This window comes from Scylla paramamosain, chromosome 22, assembly GCF_035594125.1.
Source record: "Scylla paramamosain isolate STU-SP2022 chromosome 22, ASM3559412v1, whole genome shotgun sequence".
NCBI classification, from domain to species: domain Eukaryota; kingdom Metazoa; phylum Arthropoda; class Malacostraca; order Decapoda; family Portunidae; genus Scylla; species Scylla paramamosain.
This window is the reverse complement of record NC_087172.1, coordinates 13,959,930-13,985,435: the sequence shown is the minus strand read 5'-3', so window position 1 is coordinate 13,985,435 and position 25,506 is coordinate 13,959,930. Positions and strand designations below refer to the sequence as shown.

Sequence of the window (25,506 nt, the reverse complement as noted above, 5' to 3'; positions counted from 1 at the left end):
TAATACGTGGAAGCCATAATTTCTCGCTCACTCAAGAACGAGGGTTTGAAACGGTTCACGCTGGCTGTCTCGAAGCAACACACGCACGCTCGAACACTCTTTATGAACCATGTGTCTTTGTCGCGGTCCATACGCAGATATATTTACATCTTACAGTTCTCAGGTTTGTGTCCAGTGAGGGTAAAATGACATTGGTGTGACTTACGTGTTGAGTGCGTGTTATATTCAGCAGTGTTGCCAGATAGTTGCGGTTGTTTGTGCTGCAGAGTCGTGTTCTAAAAATCCACTATATTTAAAAGGCTTTAGTTGAAATTACATGGGTTTTTAAGTCTTTTTTTGTGGTTGCAGTGATTGATTAGTTATTTCTACAGTGATTGATTAAAGTGAAGGCGGCGCACACCACGGTCATATGGCGCCGTACGGAAGATAGCAGTACTTAAAACAACAGAAATAAACAGTTTCATGAAATTTTATTATGTACAACAAATTTCACGAACTGTTGTAAATTTAAGATCAGTGAATTTCTTATGTATATATCTTCTACAATTAAGTCTCCCATATTAAACAGTGAGCAGTGCTTGTGTGAAGGAAGGAAGGATAAATTGGCTTGCTCGTCTTCAGTCCCTAGCGTGGTTGTGGGGTGGTTACTGGGTGCTTGTTACAATATCAATAAATACTTACCTGCAAATTAATTAAATTGGAAAAACACGAACATTTTCAACACGCACAGGGAAGTCATTGGCTAAGAAATGCACCAGTTTATATTTGCCAGAGAGTAGATGAAGAGAGACACGATTGTACAGTCAGGGTCATAAGTTGCGTTCTGCTCTGTCGCCATAATGAATCGTAGCCAGCTCAGGTTCTCCCCTCCCCCACCCCCTCACCGGCACCTCACACTCCGCTCCTCACGACGCACAGGTGTTCAAATCCTCAAACTTAAGCTACTACAACTTATAATAGCGACTAAGGAGGCAACTTCTGACCGCGACTGTACATTGACGCAACAAGGAAGGAAGAGAGAGGCGGGCGGTCGATGCAGTGTGGCACAATTTAATCATGAACGCAGGAAGACAAAGAGGGAGTGTTGATACTCGTAAGTGCTTTATTCTCTCGCGGACAGCCAGAGGAGGTTAGTTAGTTGCATTGTGTAGTGATCAGATTTACCAGGAGTGTGATAATAAGAGGTCATTGCAGATTTAAGATGATGCCAAGTTTAAGTTTAATTTTCTCCCCCTCATCATCACAAGACCGTGCACTACTGGCGGGGGAATAATGTGCTTTGATAGGGCGATGCATTGAATAGGTAGTGATGTGTTTCAAATATGCTGTACTGTCATCCTGTTCTGCTTCCATTTCCTTTCATCTTTCACTCGATCCACCTCTTGTCTCACCTGCTTCCACTCCAGCTATGTGTTCTTCCACCTCCTCTTTCACCTGTCCCCTCCAGCAACTTCACATCCCTCCACCTCCTTAACAAAATATTCCACCTCCTCTTTCACCTGTCACCTCCAGCAACTTCACATCCCTCCACCTCCCCTTCGAAGCATGCCACCTCCCTTCTCTCCTGCCCCCTTCCATCCACTTCATACCCCTCCACCTCCTCCATCAAAGCCCCTCCACCTTCTCTCTCACCTGCCTCCTCCTCCAGCAACTTCATAGCCTTCCACATTCTCTATCAAAACCCCTCCATCTTCTCTCTCTCTCTCTTGTCCCCTTCCATCCACTTATATCCCCTCCTCCTCCTCCTCCTCCTCCTCCTCCTCCTCCTCCACCAAAGCCCTCTCCACCCCTCCACCTTCTCCACTAAGCACTTTTCATTTTGCGCATGCTACATCTCTCTTTTATTAGTCTTCCTTCTGTCCTTCCTTCTCTCCTTCCTTCCTTCCTTCCTTCCTTCCTTCCTTCTTCCTTTCCTGCGTCCTCCTCCTCCTCCTTCCCGGTTTTCTCTTCTTACCTTCGTCATTAAGTTTTCCTGCTTCCTCATTAACCTTTCACCTCCGTCCCTCACAACACACACACACACACACACACACACACACACACACACACACACACACAAGCAGGAAACACCACGCAGGAAACACACACACACACACGATGATAATAAATACAACAAAACACGCACAGCAAACACACAAACACACAAACAAACACCTATCACAAACAACCTCTTAAAAAAAATAAATAATAAAAAAAATAAAATAAATAAAACAAGAGTAATATTTGTCATTCCCTGTGTCTCCTTCCTTCATTCCTTCCCTCCTTCACGTAATGGCGGAGAGGACAGATGACAGAGACTCGAGACCCGCGTTTACAAGTTCCATGGTCAGGTTGCGAGTGACGGAGATAGCGGCGGAGGCGGGGAGGGTGTGGGAGGTGGCGGAAGCGTTGGGGCAGCTCGGGGAGGCCACCACTTTCACCATCGCCTCGCTCTCCACCCTGACCACCGCGCGGCCTTGCTTGTGGCACATCACGACGACCTGGTCTGTCTCTTGATCTTGATCTTGATTGGTCTTGGGCATCACCTTGATCATCTCTCGTCTCCCCTTGTCCCTTGCTCTGTTGGGGAGAGAAAGAGAGAGAGAGAGAGAGAGAGAGAGAGAGAGAGAGAGAGAGAGAGAGAGAGATATTTTATTATTCCAGTATATTATTTCCAGGACTATTAGAAAATTGTATTAAAGATAAACATACAAACGCACAGACAGACAGACAGACAGACAGACAGACAGACAGACACGGATATACAGACAGGCAGTGAGACAGGCAGAGAGCGAAACAGACAGACATCGACAAACACACACACACGCATAAAACGCACATACAGCCAGTCTCTCTCTCTCTCTCTCTCTCTCTCTCTCTCTCTCTCTCTCTCTCTCTCTCTCTCTCTCTCTCTCTCACCGCACGTCCACGCTGGCCAGGGTGAGGCGGGTGATGGCCAGGCTTGTGTCGCAGAAGATGACACAGTAGCTCAGAGGGTTGAAGATATCAGCCTCGTAACTCCAGTGCACCAGCGCCTCCGTGGCAGTGCTCAGGTCCCGCGGGTGCTCCAGGAAGAAGGTGTAGGACTGGCCCCTCCTCAGCACCAGCGACCGCCTGTGTGAAGGAGGGGAGGGGTGAGAGAGGGCGAGGTCAACTGGTGGTGGTGGTGGTGGTGAAGGTGTTGGATGTGTTTAGGTTAAGATGTATTAAGGGTTAACTCTCTCTCTCTCTCTCTCTCTCTCTCTCTCTCTCTCTCTCTCTCTCTCTCTCTCTCTCTCTCTCTCTCTCTCTCTCTCTCTCTCTCTCTCTCTCTCTCTGGTCATAGGTGTGAATACAATCAGGATGTTCTGTGCGTGTTGTTTATTTATTTATTTTTTTATTTTATTCTTCCTCCTCCCGCTGTTTAACTTTCAAGCATCAGTGTCATCTTCACTTTCTTCTTTCACCTGCGTTGACCTTCCTGTGTGTGTGTGTGTGTGTGTGTGTGTGTGTGTGTGTGTGTGTGTGTTTCTCTTTTAGCTGACCTCTGCATTTCTTTTCATTTGCTTTGAGTTGTTTTCGTTCTTTTTTTATATTTTTATTTATTTTTTCCCATGTTTTATTATTCTTTACTTTATAGAAGGTAGTGTCTTTTGTTTGTTTATATTTTATGGTGTGGGTGTTGACGCGTGGCGGGCGTGAAGAGAGTACACTCAGTCATTCAGGACCAGACTCTGAAACATTCCTGTGCCGCGCCGCCACTGCTTTCAAGAGGCTCTGTTTGAAGTGACACGGGTTTGTAAGGGTGTTTTGATGGTTCTAGTGACAGATTAACAAGATTTCTGCATTATTCACAGGAGAAACAGTCTTGAGAAGCAGGCCAATCATCTCTGTGGCCTTTGAAAGTAGTGGTGGTGAGGGAGCAGAGCGTTTCTGAATGTGGGCCTCAGTCATACAGCACAGGATGGCTGGCCGCCCCACGACAGCCTCACTCACTCCTTGGACAGGTCAAAGTCCTTGATCTCGCCGTCCTCCGTGATGACGGACACCCGCAGTCTCCCGTGCGCGCTGCCGCCCACGCCCTCAGGGTCCGCCACCTCCACCGTCAGCAGGTAGTGGTACACTGAGCGGCGGGGTGGTTGGAGGAGGGGATTAGGTCGCTTGAGACGAGTGTGGTCTTTCAATACTCTTTCATTACCGCTGCTGCTTGTGTAAGTTTAAGCAGGTTAGGTTAGGTTAGATGTATTCTTTAGTTGTTTTTCTCTTGATAAAACAATTTCAGTGACATGATCATTATTTTTGCCTTAATTAGCCTGACGCGTGTGATGTGACGTGTGTACATATTTCAGTAGTGTTTATGTTGTGTGTGGCAGCAAGATGTTCGTGACAGTGCAAGGCAGAGACGGCACTCACGGCAGTAGTGCGGCCCGGGGCCCGTGGATAGGTACATCTCCACCTGCGTCAGGTTGTCGCCCCGCCAGCGATCCGCGTGCAGCCCCAGCCTGGCGCAGCGGCTGCCGTCCTGGCCGCAGCTCACACACTCGCCCTGCGAACACACGCCGCCCGTCACTGTGTCTGCTAGGGAGAGTTTATTCATTCACTGTCCTGACCTGACTGTGAGTGGCAGCTGCACTTTGCCGGCGAGAGCTTAGAGCTCGTACCCTGTCCGGTCTATACACCGCACCGCAGCCTCCTGCTGCAGGAGAACAGTTCGCGACCAGGGGAGGTGAAGCTCACCCCGCCAGGTGTGTGCCGCGGGTACCTTGAGGTAGTGGGAGTAGGAGGTGCACTGGAAGGCGGTGTAGGGACACGGCGACAGGATGGAGTCAGTGAAGAGTTTGGCGGCTCTGTTGTGGTGGCAGGCGATGAACTCCTTCTGGGCGGCGTCCAGGCCTGCGGGAGGGGTGGTGGTGGTGGTGGTGGTGGTGGGAGGTACATCAAAGCAGCGTCAGTAGCAGTAGTGCTACATTAATACAAGTACATATATACACATAATATGTGATGTTTACATGCAAGTACACACGCACAAACACACGCACGTAAGTACCCTCGAGCAGATTGATGCCGTCCGTGAGTGCAGTGAGCGGCACGCGCGCCAGGGAGTCGCAGCCCGGCTGGCCCCGCCCGTCGTTGGGGTAGAAGTCGAGGTGACCGACAGGCTGACGCAGCCCGAACCCTGCGGCACAGAGGCCCTGCTGAGGCACGGCGGTACTGGCCCTTCCCTCCCTCTCCTTCCCTTCCTCCCTGCCCTCCACCCAGCGGTGTCAGTCATCCTCCTCCTCCTACCAATATATATCCGCCCCTCCTCCCTCTCTCCCACACTCCTCACCGCCCCCCACCGCCAGCGTCCACTCACCTGCTCCCAGGTTGAAGATGGAGTCGGCGTCGGAGTGAATGACGTCCACGAAGAGGGCGTCCGAGGGGTCGAGGCGCACACTGGGCGGCATGAACTGGAAGAAGGGCTCCGCAGGGTCCAGGCCGGTGATCCTGCCCAGGCCCGCCACGCGCTCCCCCGCGTAACCTGCGCCCACACACGTGTTGCATGTCAGTGTGTGCCTGTGTCCGTGGCGTGCCGTGTCCAGCCTGTGCCGCTCATATCTACATGTTTACATACACACATCCACCCACACACCCACCACACACACACACACACACACACACACACACACACACACACACACACACACACACACACACACACACACACACCTGCTGTGTGTGACCCCAGGGAGTGACCAATGATGTGCACGTCTCCAGGGTCAAGACCGAGCTTGTCTTTGAGGAAGTGAATGAAGTGAGCCACCTCGAGGCCCACCAGGCGCGTGTTGGTGGTGGCCTGCGAATACAGCGCTTGGGGACCCTCCTGACCAGTCCACGGTGACCACGTTGAGGTCCTGCGCGGCCAGCAGGGCGCGCACCATGTCCTGGAAAGTGTGAGTGTTTGTAAAATGCCAGTACCTGCACCAGGCAGACTGTGGTGCACTGCATGGGTTGTGTGTGGCGGGAGAGGGAGAGGGGTGTGTGGTACGGGGCGGGACGTGTGGCCTGAATAACTCCAGGTGCTGTAGGTGAGGCACTGGTAGCAGACGTGTGTGCAAGGTAACGTACCAACATCCACGTGACGCCCGTGTGGTCTAGGAAGCCGTGGATGATAAACTTGGTGGGCCGCTGCGGCGTGAACGACGTGTTGAGCACCGCCTCCACCAGCAACGCCGGCACGGGTGTGCCCTGCAGGTCCTCGCGGGCGTGCACCGTGAACACGACGCCCACCTGTTCGCGGCGGTAGGGCGGCAGGTTGATTGGGCGGTGCACTGGGTGGAAGAAGGTGTCTGGGAGTGACAGGCAGCCGAGCTCCCCGAAACAGCGCTCCCCGTCTTCCCCTGCGGCGTCCTCCCCTGCAGGAGCGATGTATGCTGTAATGATATGCACACACACACACACACACACACACACACACACACACACACACACACACACACACACACACACAGTACTCACGGGTGATTGGGCGCGGGCTGGAGTGGGCTGACGAGTGGCTGGTACAGCGGGTGCACGGAGGCGCGCAGCACGTTGCCGATGACGGGTAGCGTGCTCAGGCCGCTCATCATGCCGCTCAGGAAGCTCGGTGCCTCAACAACACCGCTCTCCTCCACCGCCGCCGCCGGCCGTGGCAGGCCATCACCACCACCACCGCCGCCACAGTCCGCCATCCGCCACGGCGACACCATTCCGCCGCTCCTGACGAGAGGATTTACAATGCACATTTTTCCGCCACGCCGTTCACCGCCGCCGCCGCCACGCACAAAGACTGTAATTATTGCATGAAACAGAGGCGTGAACGTGCACAAGTGTGTGTGTGTGTGTGTGTGTGTGTGTTGAGTGTGTGTGTGTGTGTGTGTGTGTGTGGGGAAATCAAAAGGCGGTATAGAAAGAAAAAAAATAATAATAATGTTAAGTAATGAACGAATATTTGCCAGAGCTACTAACTTTTTCTTTGTGGGTCATCATGAAGCATTTTATCAACAACCAGTTTAGATGAGAACAATGTTATCATCACCTTAGTCTTGCTGTCCATTACTGTTCATGTTGCTGCTGCTATTGTTGTTATTGGTGGCGCTGCTATTGATGTTGCTATTGTTGTTGTTGTTGTTGTTGTTGTTGTTGTTGTTGTTGTTGTTGTTGTTGTTCTTGTACTTGTTCTTGGTGGTGTGGTGGTGGTGGTGGTAGTGTATTAATGAGGAATTTTACTTTCTCTCTCGTTTATTCATTCATAGAGCGAAGGGCAGGTCAAGGGAGTAGTATAGTAGTAGTAGTAGTAGTAGTAGTAGTAGTAGTAGTAGTAGTAGTAGTAGTAGTAGTAGTAATAGTAGTAGTAGTAGTAGCTATAGAAGTAGAAAAGTCAAACAACTCGGCTTCTTCCCTCATGATCTTGATAGTAAAGACATTTTTTATTGTCTTCTCTCTACCTCCCTCTACGGCCTCTACCTCCCTCCCTCCCTCCCTCCACGCCTCTACCTCCCTCCCTCCACGCCTCTACCTCCCCTCCCCCTCCACGTCTCTACCTCCCTCCCTCCGCGCCTCTACCTCCCTCCCTCCACGCCTCTACCTCCCTCCCTCCACGCCTCTACCTTCCTTCCTCCACGCCTCTACCTGTCTCCCTCTTTACCTCTCAACCCTCTGCCTTCCCACCTGTCTGCCTGAGTCTACCTGTAGGTCACGTGCGAGGTCACTCAGGTCAGTTGGTTGGTTGGTTACTTACTCAACAGGTGAGAGGAACCACATTGCGCTCACCTGCCGAGCCACCACCACCACCACTACCACCTCTCTCTCCTCTCTCTCTCTCTCCTCTCTCTCTCTCCCTCTCTCTCTCTCTCTCTCTCTCTCTCTCTCTCTCTCTCTCTCCTCCTCTCTTCTCTCTCTCGCTCTGTTTGCCTTGTATCTATTTAAATCAGCACACACACACACACACACACACACACAGACAGACAGAGAGAGAGAGGAGAGAGAGAGAGAGAGGAGGAGAGAGAGGAAGAGAGAGAGAGAGAGAGAGAGAGAGAGAGAGAGAGGTTTCTTTTCCAGCTGTTGTAAGATAGTAAGCGGTAAATGAGTGTAGCTAATTACAGTGGAGGAGGAGGTGGAGGAGGAGGAAGAAGAGGAGGAGGAGGATGAGGATGTGATGGGGGTGATAAATACAGTGCAGGGGGGGAGGGTGATGGGGGTGGAAGAGATAGTAGAGGGAGGGGAGACAAAAGGAAAGAAGAGTGGGTTCAGTGGGGTGGAAATGGGGACGGATGTGGAAAGGGTGGATCTGCAGGTGGAGGTGGTGGTGGTGGTGGTGGTGGTGGTGGTAGTGGTAGTCGTATCTGGTTTTTTTCATTTTTTTTTTGTTTAATTATTTTTATCTTAATTTTCAAGTGGTATGTTTTTTTTTATTCATTCGTTTATTTGTTTTTATTTTCCCCCTATTCCTTTATTTCATCTATTCATTTTCTTAGCTACTTTAATAATGTACAGCGTTCATGCAGCATCGACGTTCAGAGACCTTCCTCCCCTGTGCTGTGTTACGCTGTGCTGTGCTGTGTTGCGTTATGTTCACGTGCTTATACTGTGCTGTCATGCTGTTGTGATGTTACGCTGTGATTTTATGCTGAAGTGCTGTGTAATGCTACGCTGTGATGTTATGCTGAAGTGCTGTGTAATGCTGTTGTGCTGTGATGTTATGCTGACGTGCTGTGTAGTGCTGTTATGCTGTGGTGTTGTGCTGACGTGCTGTGTAATGCTGTTGTGCTGTGATGTTATGCTGAAGTGCTGTGTAATGCTGTTGTGCTGTGGTGTTGTGCTGACGTGCTGTGTAATGCTGTTGTGCTGTGATGTTATGCTGACGTGCTGTGTAATGCTGTTGTGCTGTGATGTTATGCTGAAGAGCTGTGTAATGCTACGCTGTGATGTTATGGTGAAGTGCTGTGTAATGCAGTTGTGCTGTGATGTTTATGCTGAAGTGCTGTGTAATGCTGTTGTGCTGTGATGTTATGCTGAAGTGCTGTGTAATGCTGTTGTGCTGTGATGTTATGGTGAAGTGCTGTGTAATGCTGTTGTGCTGTGATGTTATGCTGAAGTGCTGTGTAATGCTGTTGTGCTGTGATGTTATGCTGAAGTGCTGTGTAATGCTGTTGTGCTGTGATGTTATGCTGAAGTGCTGTGTAATGCTACGCTGTGGTGTTATACTGACTGATATGCTGTGGGGTCTTTGCTGACTTAAGTACTTTGTGTGTCACGCATCCCAACGACCCATTCTCTCTCTCTCTCCTCTCTCTCTCTCTCTCTCTCTCTCGTCTCTCTCTCTCTCTCTCTCTCTCTCTCTCTCTCTCTCTCTCCTCTCTCCCTTCTCCTCTCTCTCTCTCCTCTCTCTCTCTCTCTCTCTCTCTCTCTCAGATTAGATAGAAATAGATTTTAAAGGACTTATTTTACGAGGTAGTACAAGCTTTAAAATAATAATAATAATAATAATAATAATAATAATAATAATAATAACTAATAATAATAAATAACTTTGCTTCTAGTTTACGCGAGGTGCATCTATCCAAGGCAGTAACGGAGCAGGTGTTACAGACAAGCGCCCACAAATAACAACAACAACAGCAAACAAGTAACTGGCGCCGTTTGTGAGTTGCGTCATGTGTTTGCGGTTTGTAATATGCGGGGGAAGTGAAGCGATGCAAGACAGTTATGTGTGTGTGTGTGTGTGTGTGTGTGTGTGTGTGTGTGTGTGTGTGTGTGTGTGTGTGTTTGTTTGTTTATATATGCATCATTTACATATTTCTTTAGGTGTCCACGCTATACAGTTTCCTCTCGTATTCGTTGAGAGAGAGAGAGAGAGAGAGAGAGAGAGAGAGGAGAGAGAGAGAGAGAGAGAGAGAGAGAGAGAGAGAGAGAGAAAATCACTAATGTGTATGCCTCCCTGCTTGTCTGCGTCACAACCTCCCTGTCTCCCTGCCTCCCTGCTTCCCTGTCTGCCTGCCTGTCTCCGTGCCTCCCTGCTTCCCTGTCTGCCTACCTGCCTGCTAGCCTTGTTACCGTTTATCTGGTTACGACACTGCGTTGCGCGATCAAGGGAATCATTTTGGCAAGAAGCGCTATGATGGTCCCTACATCAGCGAAGAGGAAGAGGAGGAGAGGAGGAGGAAAAGAGGAAGAGCGCCATTGTGACCTCGACCCGTGGAGAGGCATGGGGTGATAGAGGTGGCGAAGAAGGGAGAGGAAGGTACGACTGAGTTCCTTTCTAGTTCAAGGCAAACGTGTCCCCCCCTCTCCCCACCACCATCACGAGGGCGCCAGATGAAGCAAAGAAAACGAGGTACCGGTGTGGTGGTAGCGGCAGGCGTTGCTTCACACGTACCCTCGAGAGTCACTAGGCGCTGCGTGTAGGGGTGTGGGTAATTAATTGGTACAGGTGATGCAGACTGCGGCACATCACCTGGCCTTGTGCTTGGGTGTGGTTTGAGTCGGTGTCTAAGGCTACGGGAGAAAATACTTGTGAATGGCCGCCTATCATTTTTCCTTCCTTTTCTCTCTCCCTTTTTTTGCAGCATAGGTGTTACTAAAAATAGATCGCCCTTTATTTGTTCAGCCGGCATTGCGATCTTGTGTTAAAAGGCTTAAGGATCACAGCAGAGACACGGGCAGACAGACAGACAGACAGACAGACAGACAGACTCTTGAAAACCCATATAGCTTCCTCTACAGTTAGTTAAAAAAGTATATGGTCAGGTTAAATCGCTGGAACATTAGTAGTAGTAGTAGTAGTAGTAGTAGTAGTAGGTGGAGGTACTGAGTGTCTAGTCTTGTCGTGTTAGTTTCCCTCCAGAACGACAAGGGCCAGGCAAGGTCGGCGTCCGTTAACTGCCGAGCGTTGCAGGGTCGGCGTTCAGTAACACAGGGTGAGAGCTGCAACATTACTGTGGTCTGCAGGAGAATTTCTTGTCGGCTAACTCGCTAAAAAATGAAATCCCTGGTGATGGTCATGTAGGCCTCTTGAAAGTGGATTATTGCATGCCGCTGTTATAGGCCAAGAACACACACAGACACACACACACACACACACACACTTTTCTTTTCAGTTATTTTATCATTCTCTTCCTTCCCGTGTGGTTTCATTTATATTCCCTTGGCCTTCCTTCCCACACATTAACACACTTTCGCAAAAGGCAGTGCTTAGTACCACACCTGTCTGTGCGTACAAATGCAGTAATATCTGGAGGTGGATGAATATATATGTATCTCAGTACGGTATGGATGCGTGGAAGGTGTGCGGGGTATGTGAATATGAAGAAGTGGATGCAATAGACGTGTGGGATGACAGTACGTGTTAATTTATTTATACGCAGGAGTAATTTGTCTAATCTTACGAGTATAATCTAAATGCGTACTTTATCGTTCTTTTGTTATGTGGAATCCTTTACACAGCGACCGTATTCTTGTAGTGAAATTGTATGCCTATGATAGTGTGCCGAGGCTGCGCTCCATACTCTTTTTGTAGTGAAGTTTGAACATACAAATATACATTCTATCTTATTCACCACACACACACAGTCCATTAAGGCCTCCCCACGCAAGCCTTCCTGTAAAGTTCCACACAGCCAGCCAGCAAGCCAGCCAGCCCACGCAAGCCAGCCAGCCAGTGAGTCAGTGAGCCATTCAGTCAGTCCAGCTTTCACTCTTACATCTACGCACCTGACCGTCTACCTCCCATCACACTGACTAGGAATTCCGCCCATCACTGCACGTCCCCTTGGCCACTCTCACTGCGCTTGGCTCCTTCTTACCCCGAGAGAAACCGCTAGGGACGAAAACCCTTGCATTAGTTAACTTAGGACACCTCCCACTGACCTTCCAGCGTGTAGGTGCGATGGTTCCTGATGAAGGTTGGCTCTGGTGGCCTTCAGTAGGTGGTGAGGATGTCTTAGGGGCCGTGAGTGCCTTATCTGGTCCTCTTCTTGGTGGTTTAAAGCCGTCTTTAGGGTTTATTTGGTTCTGGGTTTTTTTTGGGGCTGTTCAAAGATTCCTAATATTGTTTTAGGATCCCTGAGATTTTATAAGGACATTTTTTGGGGTTTCTACTTTCTGATTTAAGGGTCTTTAGGTCTTATGGCTGTTTTAGGGATGTTTAATGCTCTCTGCGACTGTTTTGGATTATTTTAAGGCTTCCAGAACTTTAATTATTGAATTGGGTTTTTCAGGGATGATATGACTGTATTAGGTTTGACAGGGAGCTTTGTGGGACGTGGCAAGGCTCATTAGAACCTTTCAGGGATTAAAGGTTCGAGATGGGGAGGAACTGGTTGTCAAATAGAGTGGTAGGCGAATGGAGTGGACTCAGTAATCAGGAGTGTTGAGTCATTAGAGAGCTTTAAAAATTGGGCAGATGTATGGGTGGGCATGGTAGGTGAAAATAGGTAGTCAGATTCGAATAGGGACTGATGGATTCTTGCAACTTCCCTATTTATATTCTTTAGTTTGTTTTAGGGATAGATCATCAGTGGTTCTTGTTTGCGTCCAGGGGGCGTGGCACTCCTGAAGGGGATGGTTACCTCTTGGTCTCTCTTCTCGTCTCCGCCGCTGATGTGTTGTGCCGGCAAGGTTGTGTTGCGGGAGTAGACTGCGAAAGAGTTCAAATTTCTCCCTTGACTTCGTGGTACAGTTACAAGTTCCTGACCGTGGTGGTGGTGGTGGTGGTGGTGGTGTGAGGAGGGTGTAGTCTTCCAGAATAGTCTTGCTGGATAGATCGCACTCGTTGAGGTACACCACTACACCACTGCCACTACACTCCTTCCACTACACTACTGCTGCAGTCACTTCCCCAGACACTCTTCACTGTTGTCTGCGCACACTCGCTATTCTCTCCAAACACACTCTCCTCGCCTCTCCTCGCCTCGCCTCGCCTCGCCTCGCCACGCCTCACTGATACACACACACTCTCGCTCTCCTACACTCGCACGCACGAAAACAATACGTCTTGTTTTCACCCACATACTCCATCATTGTGCATGTTTGTGTGTGTGTTTGTGTTGTGCGTCACTCTCCACACCTCACCTTAATCAGCCATCACTTGTAATTATCAACAAGGTTATTTTAGGCACAGGCAAGCGTTCCGTTAGGCCTAGAGTCTTGTGTGCGTGTGTGTGTACGTATGTGTGTGCGTCTGGTCAGCGCGGGAGCTGGAAAGAAGCCTGCACACCACCCCTCGCCCTGCCACACACCGCACAACACTGCCGTCCACCCTTGCTACGTGTTCCCCCTCCCCCCCTTTCCCTTCCTTCCTTTCTCCCCAGTTCTCTCCCTCATCTCCCTCTCCCCCCCCTGCTCATCTCCTTGTTCTGTCTTTAATTTAACTGTCTTCTCTCTCATTCTTCTTTCTTCCTCCTGTTTATTTTCTTTCCATACATATTCCTTTCTTCTCTGTTTATCTCCCTTTCCCTGCCTTTCTCTTCTCTCTTTCTCCCTATTCCTCTTTCTTCCTTTCCTCCATGTATCTTCCAGCTCCTCTTCTTGTTCATCTTCCTTCTCTTTTTCTATCCCTCACTTCTCTCCTTCCTTCCTTCCTTTCTCTCTCTCTCTCTCTCTCTCAGCTGTTCTCTTTCTTCCTTGTTCATCTTTCTCTTCATGTGTTTCTCTTTTCTCTCTCCTCGTTTCTCCTTCTAGTATTTTCGAGAATTTTTAAACAACACTTTCTTTTTGGGGTCTTACTGAGAGAGAGAGAGAGAGAGAGAGAGAGAGAGAGAGAGAGAGAGAGAGTTGTGTGTATCCATTCCTTCTTCCTATGTCTGCGTGTACCTCCGTGCCTCCCTTCGCCCACTCCTCCTTCCTTGCCTTCCCTTCCTTTCTCTCCCTCCCACGGCCCTCTCCTTTCTCTCCCTCCTCCTCCCCCCCCAGTGACGTAACACCCATCACTCCCCCTATTACCTATTTCTTCATTCCCGCGACCTTCCATCCCTTTCGCCCTTCACTGCGTAATGTTCCCTCACCTGTCCACGTCTTGCATAGTTTTGTCTTCTTCTCTTGCATCTTTTAATACTTCCGATGGCTTCTCTCTCTCTCTCTCCTCACGCAGCCTCTTCTGTTTAATAGTTTGCTAGTGTGTGAGGAGGGAAGGGAGTGTTCGTTCTTGGGTGTTGTGGTGTTAATTTTTGTTATTTTTTTTCCTTTTTTTCCTTTATTTATTTATCTGTATTTTTATTTTTTTATTTATTTATTTATTTATTTTTGTTTTTTTGTTTATTTTTTTCCCAGGGTCAAGTAGAAGTTAGTACAGTTTTTCACAGGGTGTTTTGATGCGTTTTTTTTAATGGTGGGGTTGGTATAATCTCTAGTACCGGTGGGAAAAATACCCGGATTTGTGAAGATTTATGCTGTACTAGTGAGAAAATATCCGGATTTATTAAGATTTATGCTGTATTAGTGAGAAATTACCCGGATTTATTAAGATTTATGCTGTACTAGTGAGAAATTACCCGGATTTGTTAAGATTTATGCTGTATTAGTGAGAAATTACCCGGATTTATTAAGATTTATGCTGTATTAGTGAGAAAATATCAGGATTTATTAAGATTTATGCTGTATTAGTGAGAAAATATCCGGATTTGTTAAGATTTATGCTGTACTAGTGAGAAAATACCCAATGTTTATTAAGAGTTCCGGCTCTAGCGGCAGATTAACAAGTTTTCTACATCACTAACAGGAGAAACAATGTTGGGAACCCGACTGATCAGCTCTGTGGCCTTTAAAAATAGTCGTGGTGAGAGAGCAAAGCGATTCTGAACACAAGCCACAGTGTCAAGGGTCCTCTCACCTGCCATCCTTGCAAACCAATACACAGACAGTGGCCTTACACAACCTGGCACTTGATGAACTGTTACCACATCAGACAACTTCGCCCTTCACTGTGATATGCAGCGGTTCACGACAGTAAGATCACCGTGCAGGGTATTTAGGTAGGCAGGGTGGTGTGTGTGTGTGTGTGTGTGTGTGTGTGTGTGTGTGTGTGTGTGTGTGTGTGTGTGTGTGTGTCCACTTCCTCATTTTGTGGTCATCGTCACCAGTAATATCTCTCTCTCTCTCTCTCTCTCTCTCTCTCTCTCTCTCTCTCTCTCTCTCTCTCTCTCTCTCTCTCTCTCTCTCTCTCTCTCTCTCTCTCTCTCTCTCTCTCTCTCTCTCTCTCTCTAGCCCGGGACCTTTTTCTTTTACATATTTTTTAAACCAGGTGTGATATGCCAAGAGAGAGAGAGAGAGAGAGAGAGAGAGAGAGAGAGAGAGAGAGAGAGAGAGAGAGAGAGAGAGAGAGAGACGGATCTGAGACTCCCCGTACCAAGAGTGAAAGCTGAGAGCTGAAGAAAGTTTCCTAGAAGTCTGCGGGACAATGCTGCTGGAAGAGACGAGATGGGACGAGGTGGGACGAGATGAAAGGGGAAGGAGATGGGAGGAAAAGACGAGATTATGACAGCCAGTTGTATAATCATGGTGGGAAAGAGGATGGGATGGGAAAGGTGAAGGAGAAGGGTGACAAAAAGAGGGAAAAAATGGATAAAGGGACGAGATGGGAGAGAAAATGGGAGGGAAAAAGAGGGAAAAAATGGAGAAAGGAACGAGATGGGAGAGGAAATGGGAGGGAAAGACAAGGTTTTAAGTACCTTCGTTATAATTATGGTGGGAAAGAAGTTGGGGTTTGAAAGATGAATGAGAAAAGTGACACTAAAAGAAAAAAAAAAGGAAAGGATGACAAAATTGAGAGAAAGGAAGAGAAGTGGAAGGAAAAAGAGAGAAATTAAAGGAAAAAAGGGAGAAACATAAAAGACAGGAAAAAAAATTAGACAGGAAAAAAAAACGTAGCATTGAAGTGGATGAAATATTGAATCTCTCTCTCTCTCTCTCTCTCTCTCTCTCTCTCTCTCTCTCTCTCTCTCTCTCTCTCTCTCTCTCTCTCTGGTTATTCATTTAGTTCCCTTTAGTAATTCTTCACCTGTTCTTTTTTTCTTCATTTATCATTCATTTCACTTTCATTCACTTCTTTACTTGCTTCTCTGTGGCTGTCTTCTTTTTTCTCTTTCTTTGTCTTCTTTCTTTCTTTCATTTTGCTTTTATTTCATTTCATTTATCTTTTTTTTCTATTTCTTTTTTTCTTTTCTCTTCTCTTTCTATCTACGTATCGATTTATCATCAGTTAATCAGTTTTATCTATTTATTTATCTTGAATCTTTGTTTTTATCTCTATTTATCTGTCTATCTACACTTTTTTATTATACGTCTACCCTATACACACACACACACACACACACACACACACACACACACACACACACACACACACACACACAGCTAACGAGCCAATCATACAGACAGAGTGAGAGCCAGACAGACAGACAGACAGACAGACGAACAAACACTTAACCACCCATGCAACCAGCCATCCAGCAAGACAGACAGACAGACAGACAGACAGACAGACACAGACAGACAGACAGACAGACTATATAAACAGACAGACACGTAATGGAAGTAAGAGAGAGATGAGAGTTTCACATTTACAACTTTCTCTGGCAGTAATGGAAGGAGAGAGAGAGAGAGAGAGAGAGAGAGAGAGAGGGGGGAGCTCTGTGGCAACTCTTACGTATCTTGCGCTTTACTTTCGTAGGTTTGTGTAAATATCTTGGTCATCTTGCATCCTGAGATTCTACTTTACTGCTTGAAGGGAAAAGTGACTGTGTGGGGTGATGTATTGTCGTTGTGCTGCTATTACTACTACTACTACTACTACTACTACTACTACTACTACTACTACTACTTTTTCTTGTTTTCTTCTCCTCCTCCTCCTCCCCTCTATGGAAGCTGGGGCCTGATTGACTGCTGCCTCCCTGTAAAGCGCCAGACAAGGCTACCACACCACCCCTCGACATCCACACTGTGTCTCCACTTAATTTATGCACACGACACATTGCAACACCTTCAAGCATTTGCACTCTGCCCCACAAACAAAACTGAGTGTAGCCTACAATTCTTTCTCTCGTTGTTCTCTCTTAAATTCCTTGTGGTTCTTCTTTTTTCTCACTATTCTCTCTTAAATTCCTTGTCGTTCTTCTTTTTCTCACTATTCTCTCTTAAATTCCTTGTGGTTCTTCTTTTTCTCACTATTCTCTCTTAAATTCCTTGTGGTTTTTCTTTTTTCTCACTATTCTCTCTTAAATTCCTTGTGGTTCTTCTTTTTTCTCACTATTCTCTCTTAAATTCCTTGTGGTTCTTCTTTTTTCTCACTATTCTCTCTTAAATTCCTTGTCGTTCTTCTTTTTCTCACTATCCTCTCTTAAATTCCTTGTCGTTCTATATCACTTGGTATCACTCCCTGTTTCCGGCCAGCTGGAGGGAAGGGGTGGATGGGGAGGAACCTTGTACTATGCTATCCTGTCTCTCTTACTAGTAGTTAGTGTCTATCAGTTATACAAATAGCTTTTTAGGGAGCTCAGAGTCTGTTGTTGTTGTTGTCTTATTTTGTGTCTTATTTTGTATTCTTTTGTGTTTCCCCTCTTCATGAATGGCCTTCCTATGACTCGAACTCTTTCTAAAGGGAGGTTTTAAGTCACTTAGCCTCTAAATATTATGGTCCTTTTGATTTCCTTTCGGGGTTGGAACTCTAATGGGTCTTTTTTTCTTCCTTCCATGTTTTTTTTTTTTTTCATGGCTAGTGCCCCTCTTACATCAAAATCAACCAGCAGCCACTAGTCCCTCAAGCACCTGACCCAATCTGCATCACGTCACCTCACCTGCACACGAGTAGTGAATACCTGAGTGAGTTTTTTTTTACTCCTTTGCTCTTATTGGCAGTACATTCACTGACCGCAATCCTGCTTCACGTGTAGTGGCTAACCTCATTTATTTATAGTACCTACCTACACGTATACACACACACACACACACACACACACACACACACACACACACACACACACACACACACACACACACACACACACACACACACACACACACACACACACACACACACACACACACACACACACACATAGCTGAACTGTGTGTGTGTGTGTGTGTGTGTGTGTGTGTGTGTGTGTGTGTGTGTATGTATGTGTGAGTCATTGCATCACTATCATAAGAAGAAGGAAAAAAAATTAACGGAAATATAAAAAGAAAAAATAAGAACATTGTTACAAATGGACACAATTAATAAAGGAAAAAAAAACAGTCCGCAAATAAATGAAGTTGAATAGGATTAGGTCAGCTTACGTAGTGGTGAAGGTGACGACTGAGGCAGCGTCCTTTTAAATCCATGTGATGACTGTGTGTGAAGTAGTGATGATGGCAGTAATGGGAGGGAGAGCTAGAAGAGGAAGAAGAAGAAGAATTTGTTGTAGTAGCAATTGTAGGAGGAGGAGGAAGAGGAGGAAAAGGACAAATTGTAGTAAGAGGAGGAGGAGGAGAATGAGGAAGAGAGGGAAAAAGAAAGAGGAGGAGGAGAGGAAGAGAAAGAGGAATATGAGGAGGAGAGAAAGAGAGGAAGGAGGAAGAGAAAGAGGAGGAGGAGGACAAATTGTAGTAGTAGTAACAGTAGCAGCAGAAAAGTAGGAAGACAAACTATGACACGCCCTCACAACAACACAATTTGCAGAGTGGCGAGAAGAGGAGGCGCCACGCAGAGGAACCTGACTCAGAGAAACTCGAGGGAAACTTGACCTGAAGACTCGTGATGTCTTTATTAGCCATCACCAACTCATAAATCCACGGCTTTCTCCTTCACACACACACACACACACACACACACACACACACACACACACACACACACACACACACACACACACACACAGTCTGAAACTCAAACAGGAATAGCGGAAGGGAATAGTGATGGTAAGAAATAGGGGTGTTATGGATAGCGGCACGCCCTCCTTTCTCCCCCCTTCCTCCCTCGCTGGCTGGCAAAGGAGAGATGCGCGGGGTTCAAGTCCACGGTCAGGCAGAGGCGGTAAGTGCTGTCTCCTTCCACGGTGCGACTCATGTTCACGCAGCGGGGAATATGTGGCGTAAGTGGAATTGTAACCTCGCGACCCGTTAGGAAAGAGACGCTGACACTTCTCCCTCCGTGTGTGTGTGTGTGTGTGTGTGTGTGTGTGTGTGTGTGTGTGTGTGTGAGAGAGAGTCCCGCGCTACACTTCCAGCATTCATTCTCAAGGTATACATGAAGGTTCCTCAGTACGCATATACACGCAGATATCATGTCACTATTTATTTTTGAAGTTCCTAGTGGGATTTGAACGCCGGTGTCTCTTCAGTGTTCCCAAGACCGTCACTCTTTCCACTGAGCCAAGGGACGTGCGTAGCATGAGGGCGTGTTGGAGTGCTCGATATGCTAGGGTGACCTCCAGGCAGGAACAAACAGCACAGCACGTCGTGAGGCGCAGGACTGTGACCAGACACACACACACGCACCACGCCACCTCCTGCTAGTCTCCCATGAGCACCGGCCACGCTTACAGACTGCCATGTTGCTGCTCCCCTCCGCCTCGACAGCCACCCTCGGCCCCCTCCATGACAGCGTAGTATGGCCACCCACCATCAGCCGCTGCAGTGCTACGTCTCTCCTTCGGCAGCTGGAGCGAAGGGCGGCTGATCTGCTTAGCCACCACCAGCACACTCCCCCGCCGCCCTCCTGGCCACGTGAACCTTTGACCCAACGTGACCCGCAGCTGGGGAGGCACTTCCCGAGCGCTGGCAGACGGCACAGGAGGGATGGCTACTCCCAGTCCTACCCGCAGGTGTGTGTGTGTGTGTGTGTGTGTGTGTGTGTGTGTGTGTGTGTGTGTGTGTGTGTGTACTATTACTATCACAATGACAAACTAAATGAATGAAGTGTAACTCTCAACAAATATTAATTCTGATCCGTAGATCAAACCATGAAAAAATTTACTTCATGTGTGTGTGTGTGTGTGTGTGTGTGTGTGTGTGTGTGTGTGTGTGTGTGTGCCTCAGTTCCCTTGTGTCCATTTTCCTTTGCTTTCTTCGCCGCGTGACCGTGAACCCTTCCCTCCTTCCTTCCTACCTTCCTTCCTTCCTTCCTTCCTTCCTTCCTTCCTTCCTTCCTTCCTTCCTTCCTTCCTGCCTTCACGCCGCGTCTCCGCTGTTCCGTAGGTGGTGTGCAAATCCTCCAACTCCGGTCTGTTCTCGCTGTTCACCTTTGCCATCCTCGCCCTGGACCTCACCGGGGACATCATGGCAGACATCAACATCAACGTCAACATCACGGCAACCGGCACCACCAACAACAATAACAACAACAACAACAACAATAACAACAACAACAATAACAATGAAAATAATAATAATAATAACAATAATAACAATAACAATAATGAGAGATCTTTCAAGGGACTGCAAGAGGTGGAGGAGGAGGAGAAGGAGGAGGAGGAGGAGGAGGAGAAGGAGAAGGAAGAGGAGGATGATAGTGAACAGATGTTCCTCCCTTTCTTCCCATCTCTCTCCTCCTCCTGCCTTCCTCCCCTGCCCCTCCTGACATCTTGGTTTAAAATGTTGCGTAATGGTTTACTGTGTCTTCACGTGTCCCTGATGTGTGTGGTGTGAGAATCGCTGCTTTATGTATTGATGTGGAGGACTGTGCTTAAAGCGCGCCATGTTGATCTTTAGTTTTAGGAATGAAAATAAAAACAAAAACACGGGTATTTCATCTGTACTGTTTTCCTTGGATTTTCCGTGATTTTTTGCGTTTCCGAAGAAAATCACACTTCTGCAATAACACAAAGATAAAAACAGCAGACACTGAAAAGGAAGTGATTCACATTATAAAGAAAACATGCAGAAGGTACACTTATGTAGTTTCATGGTCCGTGTCAGGGCTGCTGTACATGTGTGCTGCAGCTCATTATGACTCACAGGCACACGCAGGGACACCACCCGTGCGTACTTCAAAGAACAAGCAGGTTTCACGCACTTCCAATTAAACTTTTGACTTTTATTTGTTTTTTTTTTTCATGCTACATAGTGACCGTTCATACGTCACTTGTAGCAAGTTTGATGAAAAACCTGACACCATATCTACGGGCGGGCAGTGACGGGCGAGTGGTCACCTCACCCTCGTTACCCATGAGGAAGCGAAGACTCTCCTGCAGTGTAAAGACGCTGTTCACCATTTCCTCTTCCTGCTTCTCTTAGTAACTGGCGGCGCCCCTCACCCACCCATTTCCCAACACCACTGCACGCCCTGCCGGCTGGCGCGTTACACACACACACACACACACACACACACACACACACACACACCTTGTTTAATATTTACAGCTTGTTTACTTCTTTTTTATTCATCTACTGCCTCTCTTCTTTGGTTTTTCTCTTCCTCCTCCTCCTCCTCCTCCTCCTCCTCCTCCGAGCCATAAGTGAACCCAGTAGTGGTCATATGGCACTCAAGGCTACCTGACTGACTGACGTACCATTTGTTTGTATTGTTTCCGGCGTGACATTCCTAGCGGTCCAAACATGGCTGAGTGAGGGACACGTTCCCCTCTCCTCCTCCTCTTCCTCCTCCTCCTCCTCCTCCCACTCCTGTCAGTGTTCTCTCCCATCATCCCATTACTGGTGCCTGCCTGGAGGCTTGTGTGTGTCTGCCGGGTATACAACACACACACACACACACACACACACACACACACACCACCAGAGAGAGAGAGAGAGAGAGAGAGAGAGAGAGAGAGAGAGAGAGAGAATGTTAGGTTCTGAAGGTAAAATCTCGATTGATGAACATTTATCGCTCACTATTGCTACCACCACTACTACTACTACTACTACTACTACTACTACTACTACTACTACTACAGTGACTTAAACCGATGCTAGGAAGCTTACGTGGAAGCTGAATAATCTCACACATGCACTTCTCCTCCTCCTCCTCTTCCTCCTCCTCCTCCTCCTCCTCCTGTCCCTTCGCCCCGCCCTCCCGACGACCACCACCACCACCACCACGTCCACATTACTCTTTATAATTATGCATTCTCTCTCTCTCTCTCTCTCTCTCTCTCTCTCTCTCTCATCCTCTCTCTCTCTCTCTCTCTCTCTCTCTCTCTCTCTCTCTCTCTCTCTCTTTCAAGTGTGCGGTTTATGGAAAACAGTGTGTGTGTGTGTGTGTATGTGTGTGTGTGTGTGTGTGTGTGTGTGTGTGCTGTGTTTCTCTTCGTAATGTGGATGAGTGAGTTGGTTTGTAGCGCGAGGACTTCATGACCCTATTTTTACGACAAGGGCGACGCTGCACCATGGTGGCGGTCTCTCTCTCTCTCTCTCTCTCTCTCTCTCTCTCTCTCTCTCTCTCTCTCTCTCTCTCCTCTCTCTCTCTCTCTCTCTCTCTCTCTCTCTCTCTGTAAGACGTCAGAACCGAGCATTTCTTTTCATTTTTTTCATTTTTTTTTCTTTTAAGGAGCCGTCAATAAGCTTCTTTCCTTTATTTATTTTCTTTCTTTCTTTCTTTCTTTCTTTCTCTCTTTCTCTCTTTGTATGGCCTTTTGCATCTTCCTTCACGCATGCAAGTAAAGATAAATAAACAAAAAAAACACTTAATGATGTACTAAAACTCTAACAATGCTTACTGATCGTTTATTTGCTTGACAATTGCACTGCTGGAGGAAGAGAAAGCAAAGGAACAAAGAAGAGTTAAGAAGTTAACTGCCGTCGTGGCGAGAGTTGTGGTGCTGCTGTAGGTCTGTGGCACTCGCTTCCTCCTTCAGCGCTGGTTGGCCTCGCAAACCTGGGTAGGCGAGAAGGAAAGGTGTGAGTGAGTGTGTCAGGCAGGTGTTGTGTGGTGGTGTGGTGGGGATGTGAGGTACTGTTGCGTGTATGTTATGTATTCCACCCTCACACACACACACACACACACACACACACACACACACACACACACACACACACAGTTGTAGTAGTAGTAGTAGCACTTACCCAGCTAGCTGTTCAGTAGTTTGCGGTTCATCTTGGTGTTCATGTTCCTACTTTTCTGGTTTTACTACTGGCCCATCGTTTGTGTCCAGAACTTTTCCTTTCTTGCCCATCCCAGTTTGCTCCACGCTGGTCATTTTAAGGTTCCTGACCAACACTTCTTCACTCTTGCCTTCTGGATGATGACCTGGGCATGCCTTCAGGTTGTCGTCAGCCTGGAAGTCAGGTTCGTTGCAGCGCTTGGCTTCCAGCTCACAGTCGCTGTACAGCATGCCGTCAGCGCCACACAAGATAGTCGGTTTGGTTTGCACACAGGACTGCCGGCATCTTTTCTCTGGCAAAGCATGGTCAATATGACTTTAGAGTTATTACTGAGATGAGTTACTGTTGAGATGAACTCTTACATACCGCAAAGTGAGTGAAGAAGTAATGTGAAGGAAAGATAGTGAATGAACGAATGAGTGAATGAAAAGGTGTGTTCAGGTGTTGAGTGTGTAGTGGGCATGTGAAGTTGTAGTGTTGCGTGCACATTACAACATAAGAACATATAAGAACATAAGGAAAGCTGCAGTAAGCCTTCAGGCCTGCACGTGCCACTCCCTGCGTCAAACCTGCCTACAGACCTACCTGCTTCAATATCCAGTCCTCATCCATACATTTGTCTAACCTCATTTTAGAATGTCCTGTTAACTCCACACTAACAGCCTGGTTACTGAATCTATTCTATTCATTAACTCTCCAATTTCTTCCCATCTCTATTTTTCACACACACACACACACACACACACACACACACACACACACACACACACACACACACACACACACACACACACACCTTTCAGCAGTTTCTTGCAGGCCGCTTCGTCAAGTTGAGTGAGTGTTGCATCGCTGCATTTCTGATAGTCCAATGCGCACAAGTTGTTGTAGATGTTGTTGTCAGAGCCACACACGCGCGTCTGCTGCTTCTCAACTAAGCAGTGGCTGGAGCAACTTGCATCTGGTGAGGCGGGAAGGCAAGGTGTGAGCAGCCACGTATTGGAGGCGAGTGATGTACTGTACGCCGCGAGTGATTATGATGATGGTGGTGATGATGATGATGATGATGATGGTGGTGGTGGTGATGATGGTGATGATGAATAAATAGATAAATGAAAGTGACCTCAGCATTTGTTACACACACACACACACACACACACACACACACACACACACACACACACACACGAATTTCAAGTGGTAGCAGTAGTAGTAGTAGTAGTAATAGTAGTAGTATAGTAGTAGTAGCAGTAGTAGTAGCAGTAGCAGTAGTAGTAGTAGTAGTAGTAGTAGTAGAGGTACACACCCTTTAAACCGGGCATCGCTGCCACCATCACCACCACCGCCGACAGCAGAATAAAGTGCCTCATGTTCTCCAGAAGTTACCAGCAAAGTTAGGAATCTGCAAAGGAAAAAGTATAATCCCATTGCGAGAAAGTCATACGGAAAAGCTTCTTTTACGGTGCTAATGACAGATTAACAAGATTTCTACGTTATTAACAGGAAAGACACTCTTGGGAACACGGTTAATCATCTCTGTGGACTTTGAAAATAGTCGTGGTGAGAGGATAAAGCATTTTTACGGTTCTAGTGACAGATCAACAAGATTTCTACGTTATTAACAGAAAAAACACTCTTGGGAACCTGACTAATCATTCTGTGGACTTTGAAAACAGCCGTGGTGAGGGAGCAGTATTTTAGAATATGGGCCAGAGTGTTGGAAACGTTATACTCTGTCTCTCTCATACACGCACATACACACACTCACCTGAGCTTCCTCACTCTGAAGGCTGGACAGATAAGGAGACGAGACGCTGCTTCTATTTATTTCAGCTCATGACGTCATTCGGTCACGTGATTATCGCTGCAAATGTATGTAACTGATAACGGCTGTACACTTGTGTGTGTGTGTGTGTGTGTGTGTGTGTGTGTGTGTGTGTGTGTGTGTGTGCTGTGAAACTGAATGTCAATGACGATAAAGATGATAATAATTACAATAATAATAATAAATATTTATTTTATTATTATTATTATTATAATTAGTAGTAGCAGTGGTAGTAGTAGTAATAACAACAATAACAACAACAATAACAAAAATAATAATAATAATAATAATAATAATAATAATAATAATAATAATAATAATAATAATAATAATAATATTCTTCTTATTCTTATTATTATTATTATTAATAGTAATAGTAAGAACAACAGCAGCGATAATGATAATAATAATAACAATAAATAAAAATAATAATAATAATGATAATAATAATAATAATAATAATAATAATAATAATAATAATAATAATAATAATAATAATAATAATAATAACAACAACAACAACAACAACAAAAATAATCTGTTGTTTCCCCTTCGTCCTTCCAGTGATGCCATGCTCGGCTCCACGCAGGCGCTCGTCCTTTAGTGACACAAGCAGTGCAGGACAAGCTTGCTACAGCTTCCCTCGGTATCCCTTGTCGTCGTCCTGGTCTCTCTCCTCTCCTCTCCTGCACAAA

The 25,506-nt window shown here is 46.9% G+C and overlaps 2 protein-coding genes and 1 pseudogene across 3 annotated transcripts in view; 1 reads left to right on the top strand and 2 right to left on the bottom strand.

Annotated features, from left to right (window-relative positions):
• LOC135111614 (pancreatic triacylglycerol lipase-like) overlaps positions 1-25,506 on the top strand; it is a 56,080-nt gene that overhangs the window by 782 nt on the left and 29,792 nt on the right. For both annotated transcript variants that reach the window (XM_064025114.1, XM_064025115.1), the window contains exon 2: positions 25,376-25,506. This exon is cut by the window's right edge and continues 39 nt beyond it. The gene's annotated coding sequence lies outside the window, so the exon portion shown is untranslated. The remainder of the gene's footprint in view (positions 1-25,375) is intronic.
• On the bottom strand, positions 452-14,810 carry LOC135111820 (pancreatic triacylglycerol lipase-like; annotated as a pseudogene).
• Positions 22,597-24,446, bottom strand: LOC135111612 (four-domain proteases inhibitor-like). Its single transcript, XM_064025105.1, has 4 exons — positions 24,293-24,446; positions 23,786-23,947; positions 22,951-23,281; positions 22,597-22,762 (listed from the first exon to the last, which is right to left on the bottom strand). The coding sequence occupies exons 1-3, from the start codon at positions 24,354-24,356 to the stop codon at positions 22,998-23,000; spliced, it is 510 nt and encodes a 169-aa protein (XP_063881175.1). The 5' UTR covers positions 24,357-24,446; the 3' UTR covers positions 22,597-22,762; positions 22,951-22,997.